Source organism: Podarcis raffonei, chromosome 5, assembly GCF_027172205.1.
Source record: "Podarcis raffonei isolate rPodRaf1 chromosome 5, rPodRaf1.pri, whole genome shotgun sequence".
Lineage (NCBI taxonomy): Eukaryota > Metazoa > Chordata > Lepidosauria > Squamata > Lacertidae > Podarcis > Podarcis raffonei.
The window spans coordinates 21,389,044-21,408,206 of NC_070606.1; the positions used below are offsets into that span (position 1 = coordinate 21,389,044).

General features: G+C 43.7%; 1 protein-coding gene across 5 annotated transcripts in view; it reads right to left on the bottom strand.

Moving 5' to 3' along the window:
- Positions 1-19,163, bottom strand: part of LOC128413760 (homeobox protein prophet of Pit-1-like) — a 76,269-nt gene that overhangs the window by 43,572 nt on the left and 13,534 nt on the right. The window contains exons 1-3 of one of the 5 annotated variants that reach the window (XM_053388175.1): positions 8,586-9,283; positions 7,843-8,006; positions 6,261-6,937 (exon numbers count right to left, since the gene is read on the bottom strand). In XM_053388175.1, coding sequence (XP_053244150.1) covers positions 6,374-6,937; positions 7,843-8,006; positions 8,586-8,607 — 750 coding nt within the window. In that variant the 5' untranslated portion in view covers positions 8,608-9,283 and the 3' untranslated portion in view covers positions 6,261-6,373. Of the gene's footprint in view, positions 1-6,260; positions 6,938-7,842; positions 8,007-8,585; positions 9,284-13,200; positions 13,693-16,792; positions 17,141-19,163 lie in introns of those variants that run through there. The other 4 variants (XR_008330442.1, XM_053388172.1, XM_053388174.1 and 1 more) reach the window with 4 other exon arrangements.

Here is a 19,163-nt window from a genome sequence, read left to right on the forward strand (position 1 = left end):
TAGCTTGCTTGCATAGCTTAGATTTCTTTCTTCGGTTGCTACCGCTGTATACGGTATTATTCACATTTGATGCTATTGCTGGCAGTTACCAGAGCCTCCATCCAAGGCAGTGGCGTAGCGTGGGGGGTGCAGGGGGGGCCGGCCACACCGGGCGCAACATCTGGTGGGGAGCGCGCTCGCACTCGCAGCTCTCTGCCCCTACTAAAATCCACAGGTTAGGGGGCGCAAATTACTTGCATTGCCCCGGGTGCTGACAACCCACGCTACGCCACTGATCCAAGGCAATGTACTAATTTATTTAGACGGCAGAGGCTAGAATGAGGGGTATTGGAATTAAGTTGTTCCAAGCTTCGTCGATATGAAATAATTTACACTTGCTTCTTTTTAGAACAACAAAAACCTTTTTAAAAAGAGAGTACCCGTTTAAGATACGAAGTGTGTGTGTGGGGGTGTTCTTTGGTTGGACCTCACAAGTGTGTTTTTTGTACAATGCGGGTGTGGCTTGACAAAGAAAATGCGAAGCAGGCGCCCGAAATCTCTCTCTCCCCTCACCTCTCAGTTCTCTTCCATTCAGTTGAAGAGTCAATTGCCAAAGGGGTGTCGACGGAGGGAGGGGTTTGACCCAGTTTGGCAAAGCAACCGATTTTTTGAAAGAGAATGTAACTCTTTCTATTGGTTGAGAAGTAAGGGTGAAACACAAAAATGATGAAGACGGGGCAGCTCATTGGGAGGGCATTCCGCAACCGGGGAACCTCGCATTGGTTGAGAAGTAAGGATGGGATCGCCCACCACTTCTTTTTAGTTTTTAAAAGAAGAATGGTAAGAATCAGAATGTATTGTCAATCTATTACATTCTTTTTTATTCATTTTTGCTTTTAACAATTATCATCTCACATAAATCATAGTCATTCTACACACAGGATTCTCTGAATCCCGAGACTTCCCTCCACCTTTCCATGGTTTCCCAAGATCTTCTTTTCCAACTGCAGCATATAATATTCTCCATATTTTCTTAAAACTCAGTTTTTACAATAGTTCCCACTACATTGCAAGAGCTGTTTGGATTCCTGCCAATGTTTTTAATTGTTTGCAGTGTTCTTTTAAGTAACTTATAAAGTTTCCCCATTCTTTATTAAATTTATTGTCCCCTTGGTCTCTGATTTTCCAAGTCATTTTTGCCATTTCGGCATAGTCCATCATCTTTATCAGTCATTCTTCTTTTGTAGGTACTTTGTCCTCTTTCCATTTTGGGCAAATAGCAGTTGTTGTAGCATACATAAATTGTCTATTCGGATCCTTAGGTATTTCTGGATCTAAAATTCTTAGTAAGAAAGCTTCAGGTTTTTTCACAAAAGTAATTTTAAATATCTTTTTCAACTCATTATCAATTTTGTCTTCTTGCACGTCCATCACGTGTGGTCAAATGTGCCTCCTTTCTCTTTACATTTCCAGCATATATCTGTAGCTGTTCTATACATTTTTGCAAACTTGGTAGGAGTTCAGTACCAGCGATACATCACTTTCATATAATTCTCTTTCAACATATAGCATGTTGTAAATTTTAAATCTTCCCTCCATAATTTTTCCCATGATGCCAATTGTATATTATGTCTAATATCCCTTGCCCATAAATCTATCACATTCTGATTCTTGCAGTGCATTTTAAAAGAATCTCCTTTTGAAATATGTATGAACAACAATCCCATTTCTGCATTGATCGTGAAGACCTTCACAGCTGCAAGAATTTGACTATGCACTTTGGAAAGTATGATGGTTGAATTGAAAATGAGTTCCTTGTCTTGCCAGCCACAGAATTTGGCTGAAGGCCAGCAAGTTGCTAACCAATCAGAGAATCAGGAAACCATCTTAAAATGCCTACAAAATAGAAAAGGTTTTGTCAAGTGTCTGAAGTTCAAAAGGCAGGAGAGCTGTCTAAACTCAGTCAGGACTGGGTCCATAATATTGAATGCATAGAATTTGTAAATTACAAGCTGTTCATCTGAACCATGGGGGACCACCACCAACGTCTTCCCTGAAAACCTCAGTCATCAAACTGTAATATAAGGGATCAGATGGGCTGTATCCTCCAGAAACTCCTGTAACAGCTCCTCCACCACTCTCTTCACCATGTTGCCCAAGAAGGGGGTATTTGCAAGCAGATGGTGGTTGTCGTAAAGCACAACAAAAGGTGCAAGAGGAGGCTGCAACAGGCACAATGACACTTTTTCCTCTCATGCCTTTGGGCCTGCTCTCACTTAGGTAAATTGCCCCCACCTCACTGAACAACCCTTTACCCAAAGGTTTCTTTCCCTTTTCCCTTAAAAATTCTAGCCCCAGAGTATCCTGCGGTGGACCTTTGTGAAGGGGTAACTAGTAAGTTGGAGTCTCAGACAGGTTTTCTTTAAATAAACAATAAAGATTTATTTAAGGCAAGATAGTATATAACACAAATGGATTCAACTTAGGTTAGTTCAGAAATAAAGTGCGATTTCACTTTAAATTTGTCCTCAGTTGTTTTTGCATTATTGGTTTGGTTCCTTGATACTTTCTTTCAGTTATCCACCCCCTTTAGCAATCCTGCTCCTGAGGTAATTGACCACAAGTCTCTCCACACTCCCTCCCTTCACTGGGTCTGGGAGTTTCTTCTTTTCCTTAGATGAATCTATCTCTCCCCTCCAGACTAGATTTGAGTCCCAAGTAGGCTGTTCCTTTCCAGCTCCTACTTCTCCTGGCTCAGCCTCTGCCTCCCAGTAAAATTCCGGTCTATTCCTCCTACAGGACACCACACTCGGTCCTTCACAATACGCTCAGAGTGGAAGTTGTTTTTTCCAGAGCCAACTCTTTCTCCCATTCACTCTTTATACCTCAGACTGTCTCCTAACCTGTCTCCCTAGCTATCTCCCACCCTCTCCAACCACAATTCCAACCCACTTCAACCAACCCTCTCATCAAACTAACTGTCTCTCCAAAACCTCTCCTTTTAAATTCTCCTTCCTGAAACCTCGGCCAGTCAGAGGCTGCCATTCATTAACAATCTGCAGGCAGGAAAAAATAAAGAAAGAAACACTTGTTGATCCTGTTGATCCAACCTGTTCAGAAGAGAGGATTGATCACATCAGGTCAATTACCTACTTACTTCAATCTGTTATAAAACAAGAGTGACTACAGAACTGAAAGCCTCTCTTCTATCTGAGATGCATTGGTGACACTTTCCTATCACAGGCCTTGGATGACAGCCCATTAACCTAAAAACACCTCTTCATGAGTAACAGGCCATATAACAGGATTGTGGACAAGAGGGACCAGACGCTGTGGCAGAGCCAGGTACCAACTTTATTCCCGTATCTAGTTTAACATAATTATTACAGGAGCTAATAATGTCAATAGAACCTGAGGGGCTAATTCACCTGCTCATCTTCCAAAGTAATATATGCCATCATTTGCCAAGAATGACCTCCTAGCTGGTCTATGCAAAAGAATGAATGAGCACAAATCTGAAATGGCAGTATAGAAAAGCCAATGAGGGAACATTTCAGCTTCTCAGGATGCTCTGTCACTGACCTTAAGGTGTTCATTATTGAATGAAGTGACCTCAAACCATGAGACCATTGTATTACAATGCACCAATGCTATTATTTGCAGATGGAATCAATGCAATAGGTGCTGGGTTTACGTTTTTTAAAACCACACTGGATGTGCTAAAAACTGGCTTACCAGTGCAAAGATGTCTGTGTTATCAGCTACTGTTTTTGGTGCATCGTCGCAGTTTAAAAGGTCATTATCCTCAACTGTATAATTCAGCATTTAGTTTCCCTCTGATCTCTTTTTACAAGCTCCCCACCAATTGTGTCCCTGCAACTCAGGATAACACTTTTGGCATCCAGTGAAGTGAATTATATTGTGTGTGTCATAATAATTTTTTAAATATTTCAGGTGCTACAAGACTCTTCTGTTGTTTTGCAGGATTGAAAAGATTCCCCCTGCACCAATTTTACAATGATTGCTTACCGATTGAAATGGTAATCTGAAAAAGCCATTGTGAAATGGGTAGTAACTTTTGTACTAGATTCTACTGCCTCAAATGAATGGCATCTCAGCCTGTGGTCTTTATCTTGCAGGTCCTGATTACAACATCTGATTGTGCTTAACTAAGAAAGAAACTCTGATCTCCTTCACCCCCTGCTTTGTGAAACACCTTGTCTGGTGAAGAGTTCTGGAGAGCTTGCCATACTTGTTTGGCATTCCTGTCGGTTTCAATAAACACATTACCCTACTGTGGATTGTGGAGTTGTGTTGTTGTTTTCTAATGGGCCAGCATGCCTACTTTTGCTTTTAATTGAGCTTATTTACAATGGATAGAGTACTCGTCATCTCCAAAAGAGTGCAGTATAGACTGAGTGCATCTTCTGAAGGCAAGGATATGGTTTGTTTGTTTTTTAATTGCATGCATTAAATGCTTGTTTTTATTTCTTTAACTGCAAATGATTCTGGAAGAAGATCTGGTCAGTTGGCAACTAAAGAACTACTTGTAGCTGTTTTATTCATAGAACTCTTGTATCACATCTAATTTGTGTATATGTGACCACCTTTCTGTATATGAGGTCTGTTTAGGAGAATGCCAGGTTTTCCAAGAAATGCCAGGTTTTCCAAGCATTCTGCTTCACACAGTAGCCAACCATAGCACTATGCAATACCAAAAGCAGGACACAGGTCAGCTGAGTACACTTTCGCCCTGTTCTTTCCCAGCAATTGATATGCCTCTGATAGCATATATCCATAACGATTAGTAGCCACTGATAGTCTTAGCATTCATGAATTTGCCTAATCTCTTGAGAAAGCCATCTAGGTTGGCAGCCATAATCACATCTTGTGTAATTCCAGGGCTGTGCTTGCGCACATACACACACACTAAGATGTGGACCCAGATCAGCCCTATCCCAACCTGGGTCACACCCAACCCAGATCTGGTCCTATATCAGGGTAGGACTAAAGGGGCAGGGCAGGGCAAATCCACTAGATTCAGTTTGATCTGCCCAATCTAGCGCCCAGCCCCATTAAATTCCATAGTGCAGTGTTGAGAAATAGAGTGGACTGGGCAGGTGAGGTTTTATGACATGGATTTGTCATATATTCCAAGCCTAAAGCCTATATCTCAGTGAATGGAGTAAATTCAGACTCATGCAGATTATGTAGAGATACTCAACAGAGATGTCCTCTATCTCCACTGCTGTTCGCACTTTCCACTGACCCATTAGCAGAACTATTTAGATCTGAATATATAATCAAATGAACAGGGAACATAATGATATGCCAATAATGTAGCATTATTTGTGAAAAGCTCTGAAACAACCATTTGGAGATGTCTTAGGCTTTGATAGATTTATACTCTTAGGCTCAGTTGTTTCAGGGTTTTTGCTGGGCGGCGGGCGGGGAGCATGTTGCAGCTGTTGTTGATTTGGTTGTGTATTAGTAAGTTCAGTGGGACTACTTCTAAATTAGTTGTCCTAAGAGGGTCCAATTAAGAATCTAAAATTAACTGACTTATTTTATAATGACTAAACCTGGTTAAATCAAGGCTGTACGTCACACAAGGCAAACTGTATTGGACACAATCTAGTTCACAGGCAACCCTCCTATAAAGCTTCATTGAAGGCAGTAGAGCACAAACCTTGGGGGGGAGGATAAGGGCAAGAAAATGAAATAAAGTGTTCAAAATATCCCCCCACAAAGTTTTTAATAGATATAAATGCCCATGTTGCAGGCTAAGGCACATACAAGTTAAACTTCTATGTCTTTAAATCTTTGGAGAGCAACTTAACACACTCATGGTAGAAAAACCAATTAATCCTTATATCCCCATCTCAAACTTCTGTTTTTTAAAAAATGGAAGACTCATTAATGGAAACCAAACTTATTAACACAGCAAAGTGTTACCAAATCTACTTATAGCAGGATCTACAAATATTATTTTGCATACAAAAAAAATACAGCAACTTCCCACCACATTTATTGCCACCTACTCTAGCCTCAGATACAGAAACTTAAAAATAAAAGGAAAGGGACAGAAAGCCATTGGTGCATTAAAATTTGTCTCAGGAATATCCAGTCATTAGAAGACCTGACCTTTTATCTCTAGAACCACATGTACCGCACAACTGACTTTTTTCTATGGGAAAATTAAGCCCATGTTGATATGCTTGCACACAGGAAAGCGAATGTTTCAGTAAATGGGAAATTAAATCAAGACTCCAGACAAGCTATTAAAAGAACAAACTTTATTCAAAACATCCAAGTCATACATTAAAAGGCATTAAAAGAGGGAGCTTGTAAAATATCTACAGGATAGCAAGGAAGGAGTTGGGGAGTTGGGATGCTAATTTGGAACCTGACTTAAAGAGAAAAACTGAGAGTCCGAAGCACTTCCATCAACATTCTGCATTTGTACAGGATTTGTAGCTGAATAATTCCCCGTTGCAGACCAGGGAGTATAAGTGCTTGATGCCATGAAGAAGTTATCAGATGATGGTGGAGGCTGCCTCACCATCTCCGCACCATAATATGGAACTGGGCAGTTGCTCGCCTGAGAAGTCTCACAAAGCCCAGTTCCACAAAAAGCAGCTTGCTGGTAATAAGCAGGGTTCAATTCCAGGGAGCCCTGCTGTTGCGGGGCACACTCTCCTGGTTGCGTGTTGTTGAGAGGTTGCTGCCACAACCCTGCTCCTCCATAGCTTTCAGCATAATGAAAGTTCTGTGGCTGATAATATTGTTCCTTGTGAATATTTTGGAGGTTTCCTGGACTGCTTCTCGGGCTGCTGTCCAGGCTGCTTCTTGGACAGGTTCTCTCACTGTGGCTATAAGGAGTTGCAGCATGGTTCCTGATCCTTATCCTGGAACCTATCCTCTTTGGTGTTCTGGCCCTTCTGTTTTGAAACCAGACCTGAACAGAAGAAAGGAGAGAACCAGTATAGAAGACATTGTTACCATGAATATGTCTTTTTGATCCAACAGAGAGAATTACATTTAATAAAGTATGCTTATTCCTCTGGGGTTCCACAAGACTCGCTTTATTGAAGTATAACCTGGGGATGTGAGCTTCATCTGTAAGAAATTGTCAAGCGTTTCTTAATGCCAAGTGGATGGCTGCATGCAAGACTTAACATCTCTGTGTGCATTTGTGCTGGAATGCAACACTTTATGCCTGGCAATTGTTTTAAAAATTCAATAAACTTAGTAATAGTAATTTTAAATGGCTCACTCAGAAGACCTACCCATTTGTTGTGCCCTCTTTGGGGTCTTCTGCCTCAGCCTCCCAAGTTTCCTGGGGGTAATGGACTAGGCAGGAAAGGGTTTATATATATATTTGTAAATGCCAATTTCTCTGTAGGAGAGAACTAAGTACTTGCTCAAGTTTTGCCAGAAAAAGCAATGCAGCTTAACTCGTTTTAGTCTCCCCAGTGCAAGCTGTTTATGGCTGCAGTCCTCTGCACATTACCTTGGGAGTTAGTGTTAACCGGATCAGGCTGCAAAGGCAGCCTATAAAACCAGATTAAATGTACTTTTAGCACTAAGCCCATCCATTGCAGAAATTAGATTTCTGAACTGGGTCTCTGAAGATTTTTTAAAAATGATTTAAACCCAGAACCCACCATACACACCCGCCAAAAAAAAAGAACCAAGAAAGAGGAAGTTAGCTCTTGAAGAAGGCGCCTTTCGCGATAAGCTGAGAGGCACCCGGGTGAACTAAGGCCTTCGACTGCGCAGGGATTATTCTGAGCGTTTCAAATTGTTCCAGTATGTGCGGTTTAGGGAAGTCTTGGGAGCCCCCACCATCCCGATTCTTACGTGCACACGATCTTCTTCGACTCCGATGCACCTCGCTAGCGCCTCCCTAGTCTCGTATCCGGGGTACCGGTTCTCTTCAAAGGACTTTTTTAGGAGCTCGACGTGAGATGGGCTGAAAACAGTCCTTTTTCGCCTTTCTCCTCCGACTTTGGGGTAGCTTCCTCCTGGGAAAAGACAAAGAGCCAAAACTGAAGGAAGCGCTCGGCTTAAACTGAACCGACGCTTGCAGATCTTCCTCCCTGAATTGGTTTTGCCTTAACAATGGAGACTAATTTTAAATAAACCTCCGGTTGCTCTGAACAAGGCTTGCATGAAAACAAACCAAAGAATCTTAAGTAAGAAGTTTACGCTCTTATTTCTATGCCCGCCATCGTTTTCCGTAGCCGATCCTAACCACGATTGTTGGGAAATTTAATCCCGTTTATGTGAAAGGTTTTTATCAATCAGAAAATGTGTGTGTAAATGCTTCATGCAGTAAAATGCAGTAAATGCTTCATGCTTACAAGTAAAGATGTGCAAACCAATTTGCGAAATGTTTCCAACCGAAGACATTTGAGCCCCTGTGTAATCCCTCCCTGGCTACCACAAATGGGTTTTTGAAAGCCTTTCCTACATCCTGACCCAGAAACACCCTTCATTTATAAAAACCGTCGCTTATGAAACCCTGAATTTATATCAATCATTTGAGCAATTTTTTAAAGACAAGAGAACTAAAAATCTTCTTAACAATCCTCTCTTCTTACCTTGGCTGTTGGTAGTTTTCATCTTGCAAAAGCGCTGCCTCGCTCTCTTCCAACAAAGCTGCTTTTCGCTTCCAAAATTGCCCTTGCTCGTCAAGGCTCGCTCCAGGTTTCTGGAGTTCGGCGCCTTTATAGCCCCTCCTGGCTGCCAATTGGCCGGCGCGTTTTCCTTGGAGAGAAGCGCTCCAATGGGGAGGCGGCTTTTGGGGAGGAGCGAGTTTCAAGTTCACTTTTCAAGCGCTGCTTGACCAATCTAGATTGGCTGGAGCGCACCCTTCCCTTGGCATCACCCCTTAGCAAAACTGGAAAATAGCCCCATAGGCTTGGAGATTAGTGCGCACAGTTGAAGAGAAGGGAATTGAGAAAACGGGTTGGGGAGCGAGAGAGCCAAAGAGAACTGTGGTTTATTTTTAAAAAATATTATTATGAAGCTTTCATTTTACAGACAGAGATGCGCCAAGACTTAGGCATGTTGTAAGGCTTTGCCCAAGAAGCCTAGATGCAGCAAGTACACTCTGAAACCCCCTGCCTTTTGAGATGAAGCAGGCGCCTTCACTGCACCCTTTTCGGCGCCTGCTATAAACTTTGTTTCCTTTCCTTTACCTGCAAAAAGTTGCTATGCCTTTTAATCGGTGGTTTTAGCTTAACTGTAATTGCATTTTGCATGTTTTTCACTTTGACTTTTATCCATCATGTTCATGCTTTCGTTAGCCGCTTAGAGGTTTTCCTTAAGGTTAGGCGGTGCAAAACTTTAAGGGAAGAATGTGAGTAACACCATTGCAAATAAAGGGAAGGCAAACTCCTCTTGCCAAGAAGTCAGTAGGTCTTTCAAGTCCAAGCAGTTGATGTTAGATGCTCGGAGTATTCAGCCCCGGACAGACGTCGCAACCAAATCCTGAATCTACACGGTCTCAAGGCACTATCGCTTGTAACTGCAAGGGGGTTGCATTCTCTTTCTTTTTTCTTCTGCTTTTATTAAAGATTTTCTTGTTTTACAGAAGTATGTGTAATGTCTCGTATTTTTTACATGTAACATTTTTACAAATCCGTTTCATTTGTTGAGACATTAGGGGGAGAAAAAAGGGCTGGAGGGTGGGGATATGAGTGGGGGTGGAGGTGGGTGGCGATGTTTCTATTATGCTTAATTTATGTAGGGTTTGGTGTCAGCGTTGCTTGTGCTGTTCACTTGTGTTCCTAACGGGGTTGCATTCTGAGGGAAAGCGAGCTTTCCGTTTCCTAGGCTTGCTTCAAACGTTGCTGGTGCTTCCTTTCTTTTTCACTTCAACTATTTCTCTTTCTGTCTTTCTATCGCCACAACTTTCACGTGGCCATATTACTCTGCCTTTCAGGGACTTGCGGCATCCAAATAGCCTGCCGCTCCACCCTGCACCCGGGGCAAGATAGTTCCCTCCGATCCTCAAAGGAACTGAAAACTTTCTGAAACCTTCCAGCTCATACAATGAATGTTCCCAGTCCCTGGCAGTTTGTTAATCAATAATGGTTCTCTGTTGCTACATTCTTTGTTATTTTTGCATAAGATAATTAACACAAGGGACCCTCCCTAAGTTTACCTATAAACCCTAATCATAGGTATGCTGACTCAGAATCGGCAAGGAAACTTTTTTTCGAGTAAGAACTACATTTTTTACGACTGAAATAAAAGCTTCCGTGAAGGTTGCGGGCGTTACAGAAAGATGTGGAAACCTCAGCAAACATATCAGTACTGTCTCAGGAAAGATTATCCCTGAACAAAAGAGGGCTCACATTGGGGGTGGGAGAGACACGATGAAATGTCTCTAATTTCTGCCATCGTGATCGCTGAGAAGCTCGGTATATTTCTGCAGAAGGCAATTGATTTAAATATGTATTCCTGTAAGGTACTTACAGCAGGGACTAGCAGAATTTCCTGGAAAACATTTACTTGTATCCTTTGGGATACAATACGTTGCAATCTATCTCAATATATTCTTCATCATAGCGGTGGAACATCTATCAAGAATGTAAGGGGTGTCTTATTCGTTCCAGAATATAGAAATGTGTCTCAACTAATTTGCTTCAAAATTCTCTTATTTTGGAAGGGAGATTTAGGATGCTGTGCAAAGTTCTTAACCCGAGGTACTATTTCTGGTTTAGCAGAGTCTAGAACCTGAAGTGTCTGTAACCCGAGGTACCACTGTATTTCTAAGCATTCTTTTCAGGTGGTCATAGTATGGCTTCCATATAACATCAAAATCTAGGGATTGCGGCATGTATTAGCTGTGAAGGAGACTTTTTGACTCATCAACGTTGGAATCCAAGTATGTCTGTTTATGATGGTATGTGAAGTGGATTCCAGACCATTTATACTTGATAGTAAATATTTCCAGACAATTTGGCCTCGGCTAGGGACATTAATATTCCATTTTTGAGAATCGTACTTCTATCTCACTTGACAGTCCTGTGAGGCTCCCACAATAAATAAAAAGCTCACAATCAAGCTGGTTTCCAAGTCACGCCATCCTCAGTATTAGTTTCATATCTCAAAAGGGGACAAAGATATGGTCTTCCCAAGAGGGTTACCAAAACGGGGACTGGGGGTGCAATGGTGCTCTTGAGGACTTCCACTGGCACCCCAAAAACATCTGAGATACATATTTCCCCTGCTCACTGCCCTCTTCCTCAGCAACTGTGAAACTTTATCGGATACAGTAGACCGTCGTTCACGAAAGCATATGCCACATTTGCGCTGTTAATTCAACACGTATTTCCGAGCAGAAACTTGACCTCCTGGTCCGCGTGTTTCAGTAGCCATGAAGTTTAACTGTTTATTAAAACAACCACCAGCACAGGGCTAATCTCTCATTGACATTGCTACTGTTCATATTAGGAAGTTACTTTGTGGTACATTGTGCTTGGAAAGTTGCCAAGTTACAATTTACGCGGTGAAACATTGTGATCTTTGAACCTTGGAGGAGAAAGGGACATAATGTATAAACGAACTAGTAATAGGTTGAAACGCAGCTATGTCTTTCATACCTCAACCCCTGCTTGCTGGTTTTCCTTTCCTCGTCCTCCTACAAATAAAAGCAATTCAATGTTCCGGGTTGCTATGTTCTTATGGATTTTATTTACTGAATTTGTACTCGGAGCCTAGATGAGCAGTACACACTTTGTGTGTGTGTAGAAGGATTGTGGGGTGGGTGTGTGTGTGCTGATACGCCGCCAAATATATATATTACCTGAGGGAAGATGGCGCCGCCGCGCCCTCTGGTGGCGCCTGGGGACCGCCTACGAGATAACTCTGAAGGGCTTCCCTCTCGACCTTGTCTTCCCTTATTCCGTTCCCGCAGCATCAGCGCTATAACGAACGTCTTGCTGGGGCAACGGGGGGGGGTGTCTTCCCGCTCCTCTTTCTGGGCCCAACGGCCGCCCATCCCCCACTCCCTCTCGCTTCGCCTCAGAGATTCAAGGTTGGCGCCACGCGCCGTTTCCCGCCCAAACCACCCCTGCGCATGCGCCCCCGCCTGTCCTGCCTTGGCGCTCGTTGGCCACGCCTTCCCCTGCGGCGTCACAGCGGCCACCCTCCTCCTCCTCCCTGGTCTCCCCGCTTCCCCCCCTCCCCCGTCCCCTCGGTCTCCTATTCACTCCCTCTTAACACAATGACCCCCCCCCCGCAGGGGGGACCCACCCGTGAGGCGAGATAAGCGCATTAGCATGTCTGGCCTCTGAAGAAGGCTGCCCCCTCTCGCCTCCCATTCTGCTCCCTTCCTGATTTAGAGAAGATAAAGAAGGCACCAGGAAAGACTCACTGAGGAGGCTGCTCCATAGCTGGGGTTCTACTGCCAATAAAACTCTCTCTCCCTGATCGACACCCACTTCATCTCATTTCCGTTTCAAATATTAAAATTATTATATTACTCAAATAAGTCCAATTTGACTGTGGGCAATGTGTTATGCCTGCAGATATCAGAAAAAGTGGACATTTCCTTCAAAAGCTTAATGTATATTTTAAAAGAGCAATCTTTAAATAACCATTTAAGCTCTTTAAATACCCATAATGCTTCCATTCATTAAGTTTGCCTAAAAATTATTTTCACCGTAAGTTATTTTACCAGAAATCATACTTCAATGTGGGTGCTCTTTCGAACGATCTGTAATTAATTAATTAATTAATTTGTGTGAGTATGATAATCTGCAGGTTGTTAGACAGTAACTTTGTGGTTTCTGAAGCCCATTGTGAGTAGGTTGTTTTTCAGAAAGTGTAGCCTTGTTGAAGAAGAGTATAGTGGAAATTTGATTAAAGAAAAGAGTGCTGGAACACAGACATAGCAGTCACACCATTCTTTGAAGGGCTTTATGGTCTAGCTGCAGTTTTCAAACAACTGCCAACCAACAGTCAGCATTTGGACAGCAGACTAAGCAGGCATTCAGGTCACCTAAATACAGTGAGAAGTATTATATTTCTGTTTAAATTACAGTAATTGTTTTTATGTTGCCTTTGGCCATTTGTTTATTTCATTAAATGTATACACCACTTGATTGTAAAACAAAAAACTGCAACGTGGTTTACTAACAGATAAAATAATAAAATTGAGGGGTGGGAATCAACCATACTTCCAAACACACAAATTAATATTACCTTAAATTAGCACAGAGCCATTGAGTGATATCTGTGTCCTCGTTTTCGACAGTGCTGTGGTGGTCACCATTTAGTCTTCCTCCAATGAGTTCTGGGAGGCACCTACTAGGCTATCACTCTAGAAACCCCTTCTCTCACCTAAGGAAATCTAAGAGGAGCTGGTAGATGGTTTACTCCTAGGCATGTGCAGAGTGCTTATCCCTCAGCATCTGGCAACCACCCAGGGAATGCTAGTGCTCAGGGCCCTCAGGGCTTTCCTTATGGAGGAGGGAGAGAAACACCAGCCGAATTCCCAGGGGCAGGTTCAGAAAAGGAGGCAAAGATGAAAAGGGGGCACAGGCTTCAGGGTGAAATCCTCCCTGGGTTGCATTTGCCTGAGCTGACGTCCCAGCCACCTTGGCCAGACTTACTCCTGGAGGGGGGTCAGCAGGGCCGGCCCAAGACATTTGGTCACCTGAGACGAGTCCCAAAACTGCCCCCCCCCAGGGGAGAAGGGAGGTCTACATCAGGAATGAGGGACAGGCTCTCCAAGAGTCTCTACTTTCCCGGATTTACAGAAGGCGTCCCGGTTTCTGATCTGTTCCTGGAATCACCCACTTTTCCTAGGGACGCCCCTGCTTTTAGCAGAGAAACGCTGGAGATTGTTGGGGGATAAAGATGGCGAAGAAAGGCGAGAAGAGACCAGTGGCGCCTCCTGTTTGCCCCGAGGCTGCTGTAGAGGCAGATTTGAAATGAGGTAGAAGTGGAAGTGAGGAAGATCCAGCTTCCAAGCAGAGGCGGATTTAGGGCAGCACAGCCGGTTCCCCCCCCCCCCGGGCGCTGAGCCTGGAGGGGCCAGAGGGGAGCAGAAGGATGAAGGAATGAAAGGAGAAGCATGGAAGGCGAGAGGGGGCAGCCTTCCTCAGAGCCCAGACATGCTAATGCGCTTATCTCGCCTCACGGGTGGGTCCCCCCTGCGGGGTGGGGGGGGGTCATTGTGTTAAGAGGGAGAGGAGAGGAGACCGAGGGGAGGGGGGGAAGAAGAGGGGAGACCAGGGACAAGGAGGGCGGCCGGTGTGGCCAAAGGGACAGGCGGGGGCGAATGCGCGGGGGCGGATTGGGCGGGAAAATGAAATAAAGTGTTCAAAATATCCCCCCACAAAGTTTATAATAGATATAAATGCCCATGTTGCAGGCTACGGCACATACAAGTTAAACTTAGATGTCATTAAAGCTTTGGAGAGCAACTTAACACACTCATGGTAGAAAAATCAATTAAACCTTATATCCCCATCTCAAACTTCTGTTTTTTAAAAAATGGAAACCGAACTTATTAACAAATCTACTTATACCAGGATCTACAAATATACTTTTGCATACAAAAAAAATACAGCAACTTCCCACCACATTTATTGCCACCTACTCTAGCCTCAGATACAGAGACTTAAAAAGAAAAGGAAAGGGACAGAAAGCCATTGGTGCATTAAAATGTGTCTCAGGAATTTTCAGCCATTAGTAGACCTGACCTTTTATCTCAAGAACCACATCTACCGCGCAACTGACTTTTTTCGATGGGAAAATTAAGCCCATGTTGATATGCTTGCACACAGGAAAGTGAATGTTTCAGTAAATGGAAAGTTAAATGAAGACTCCAGACAAGCTATTAAAAGAACAAACTTTATTCAAAACATCGAAGTCATACATTAAAAGGCATTAAAAGAGGGAGCTTGGAAAATATGTACAGGATAGCAAGGAAGGAGTTGGGATGCTAATTTGGAACCTGACTTAAAGAGAAAAACTGAGAGTCCGAAGCACTTCCATCAACGTTCTGCATTTGTACAGGATTTGTAGCTGAATAATTCCCCGTTGCAGACCAGGGAGTATAAGTGCTTGATGCCATGAAAAAGTTACCAGATGACGGTGGAGGCTGCCTCACCATCTCCGCACCGTAATATGGAACTGGGCAGTTGCTCGCCTGGGAAGTCTCACAAAGCCCAGTTCCACAAAAAGCAGCTTGCTGGTAATAAGCAGGGTTCAATTCCAGGGAGCTCTGCTGTTCCGGGGCACACTCTCCTGGTTGCGTGTTGTTGAGAGGTGGCTGCCACAACTCTGCTCCTCCATAGCTTTCAGCATAATGAAAGTTCTGTGGCTGGTAATTTTGTTGCGTGTAAATATTTTGGAGGTTTCCTGGACTGCTTCTCGGGCTGCTGTCCAGGCTGCTTCTTGGACAGGTTCTCTCACTGTGGCTATAAGGAGCTGCAGCATGGTTCCCGATCCTTATCCTGGAACCTATCCTCTTTGGTGTTCTGGCTCGTCTATTTTGAAACCAGATCTGAACAGAAGAAAGGAGAGAACCAAATGCCCATTATTTCCCAACGGGTAGGTCATAATTTCACTTTCAGGTACAACAACCAAGCAAAGATTAGTGTATGACAGTGGGAGAACCTACGTTAACTTGTTTTGTGTTGTGTGAAAGGCATATAGGCATTATGTTCAAAAGCCTTTATATCCACGATACACCCCCCCCAAAAAAAAGAGCCAAGAAAGAGGAAGTTAGCTCTTGAAGAAGGCGCCTTTCGCGATAAGCTGAGAGGCACCCGGATGAACTAAGGCCTTCGACTACGCAAGGATTACTCTGAGCGTTTCAAATTCTTCCAGTATCTGCGGTTTAGGGAAGTCTTGGGAGCCCCCACCATCCCGATTCTTACGTGCACACGATCTTCTTCGACTCCGATGCACCTCGCCAGCGCCTCCCTGGTCTGGTATCCGGGGTACTGGTTCTCTTCAAACGCCTTCTTTAAAAGCTCGATTTGGGCAGGGGTGAAAACGGTCCTATTTCTCCTATCTCCACCGACTTTGGGGTAGCTTCTTCCTGGGAAAAGACAAAGAGGCAAATCTGAAGGAAGCGCTCGGCTTAAACAGAAGCGACGCTTGCAGATCTTCCTCCCGACATGGAAAGCTCAGGGCTGCATCGCCTGCACTTGCCCGGGCGCTGCCTGAGGTTACACTGCGTAAAACAACCACCAGTAGAGAACGCTTCAGTGGCAATTCTTTCAACCGCCCCGCTGACCACCCACCCGGCAGAGCGCAGAAGGGCAAAGCCTTCGCTTTTTACAGGAAGGCTTTTGTACCTGACATTGATTTCCACGCACTTTGTGGCCTTTAAATAAACCTCCGGTTGCTCGGAGCAAGGCTTGAATGAAAACAAACCATAGAATTTTAGGTAATACGTTTACGCTCTTATTTCTATGCCTGCCATCGTTTTCCGCAGCCGATCCAAACCACGTTTATTGGGAAATTTAATCCCGTTTATGTGAAAGGGATTTAACAGTCAGAAAGTGTGTGTGTAAATGCTTCATGCAGTAAAATGCACTAAATGCTTCATGTTTACAAGTAAAGATGTGCAAACCAATCTTGCGAAATGTTTCCAACCCAAGACATTTGAGCCCCTGTGTAATCACTCCCTGGCTACCACAAACGGGTTTTTCCTACACCCTGATCCTGACCCAGAAACAGAAACAACCTTCCTTTATAAAAACCTTCGTTTATGAAACCCTCAATTTATATCAAAGACAAGTGAACTAAAAATCGTTTTAACAATCTCTCTTCTTACCTCGGCCGGTAGTTTTCATCTTGCAAAAGCGCTGCCTCGCTCTCTTCCAACAAAGCTGCTTTTCGCTTCCAAAAATGCCCTTTCTCCTCGAGGCGCGCTCCAGGTTTCTGGAGTTCGGCGCCTTTATAGCCCCTCCTGGCTGCCAATTGGCCGGCGCGTTTTCCTTGGAGAGAAGCGCTCCAATGGGGAGGCGGCTTTTGGGGAGGAGCGAGTTTCAAGTTCACTTTTCAAGCGCTGCTTGACCAATCTAGATTGGCTGGAGCGCACCCTTCCCTTGGCATCACCCCTTAGCAAAACTGGAAAATAGCCCCATAGGCTTGGAAATTAGTGCGCACAGTTGAAGAGAAGGGAATTGAGAAAACGGGTTGGGGAGCGAAAGAGCCAAAGAGAACTGTGGTTTATTTTTTAAAAACATTATTATGAGGCTTTCATTCTACAGACAGAGATGCGCCAAGAATGAGGCATGTTGAAAGGCTTCGCCCAAGAAAACTAGATGCAGCAAGTACACTCTGAAACCCCCTGCCTTTTGAGATGAAGCAGGCGCCTTCACTGCACCCTTTTCGGCGCCTGCTATAAACTTTGTTTCCTTTCCTTTACCTGCAAAAAGTTGCTATGCCTTTTAATCGGTGGTTTTAGCTTGACTGTAATTGCATTTTGCATGTTTTTCACTTTGACTTTTATCCATCATGTTCATGCTTTCGTAAGCCGCTTAGAGGTTTTCCTTAAGGTTAGGCGGTGCAAAAACTTTAAGGGAAGAATGTGAGTAACACCATTGCAAATAAAGGGAAGGCAAACTCCCCTTGCCAAGAAGTCAGTAGGTCTTTCAAGCCCAAGCGGTTCATGTTAGACTCTCGGAGTATTCAGCCCCTGACAGACGTCGCAACCAAATCCTGAATCTACACAGTCTCACTATCGCTTGTAACTGCAACGGGGTTGCATTCTGAGTCAAAGGGAGCTTTCCGTTTCCTAGGCTTGCTTCAGACGTTGCTGGTGCTTCCTTTCTTTTTCACTTCCACTATTTCTCTTTCTGGCTTTCTATCCCCACAACTTTCACGTGGCCATATTCCTCTGCCTTTCAGGGACTTGCGGCATCCAAATAGCCTGCCGCTCCACCCTGCACCCGAGGCAAGACAGTTCCCTCCGATCCTCAAAGGAACTGAAAACGTTCTGAAACCTTCCAGCTCATACAATGAATGTTCCCAGTCCCCAGTTCCCAGTTTGTTAATCAATAATGTTTCCCCGTTGGTACATTCTTTGCTATTTTTGCTTAAGAAAATTAACACAAGGGACCCTCTCTAGGTGTACCTATAAACCCTAATCCTAAGTATGCTGACTCAGAATCGGCAAGGAAACTTTTTTTCGAGTAAGAACTCCATTTTTGTGGTGAGCTATGGGAAATTCAATATATTTTTCAAAATGTTTCTTTTTTTTAGCATTTGCAGAGTGTTTTTTATGTGTAGATTCCACCCAGGGCAGCCGATAACGCTGCAGTCTTTCCTCATCCACACCAGATGACACACCACCTAGTACCTTTCCTTTCACTAAGATTTAGCAGTCTCTCCTGCGTAATGATGCCCTGTGCTCTCCACCACTCAACTCTTTCCCTCATTCAGAGAGATGGATGTGGGGAAATAAATCCCGCACCTTCCACTCCCAGAGAGGCGTGCCTGGCATCACTTTGATGTTTTTGTATGTGTCAGGTGAAGACATTTAGATCTAGTTGCAGCTAGTTGTCCTTATTGCAGCTTTTATCCTCCAACCTTAGCTTTTTGATCTCAATTGGGTGTTGTTTTAATCTTGCCTGTTATCTTTTTATCTTTTATCTATCCAGAGCTGTTCTAGCATCTAGATTCTGGCATTTTGCCTATGTTAAACAGAGAACAGCTTGGAATCAGGGGCAGATCTCCTACGAAACCAATGAATCTTAAGATTCTGGGCGCCAAATCCCAGAGGGGCCCCATACATGAATTTAGTTCACATTCTTAAACATTTATATTCACACCAGAGACTTTGACACATGTGACAACCCAGAGCAGAAATTCTAATCAAAATCTGATTTTTTTAAATGTGGTGATCTGTCAGGGAACAACCCCATTGAAGATGACAACAGTGGTTACCCAGAACTCACTGCTAGTTGTGATGGGGCCCCCAGCACAGCTCAAGTTCAGGACCCCCAAAATGTAGGTCTGTCACTGCTTGGGACTGATGTTGGGAGAACTGTAATAGTCATATGTTGTTGGGTTTGAAAACAGCAAAGGAGGGGAGGGGAGTAGAGATTCAGAACTACTTGTGGCGCTGGGGAAGAGGTGTAAATACCATGCTATTTTACCCATCCAAGTTGAGGTTCATTTCAAAAGCAATACATAAGTAA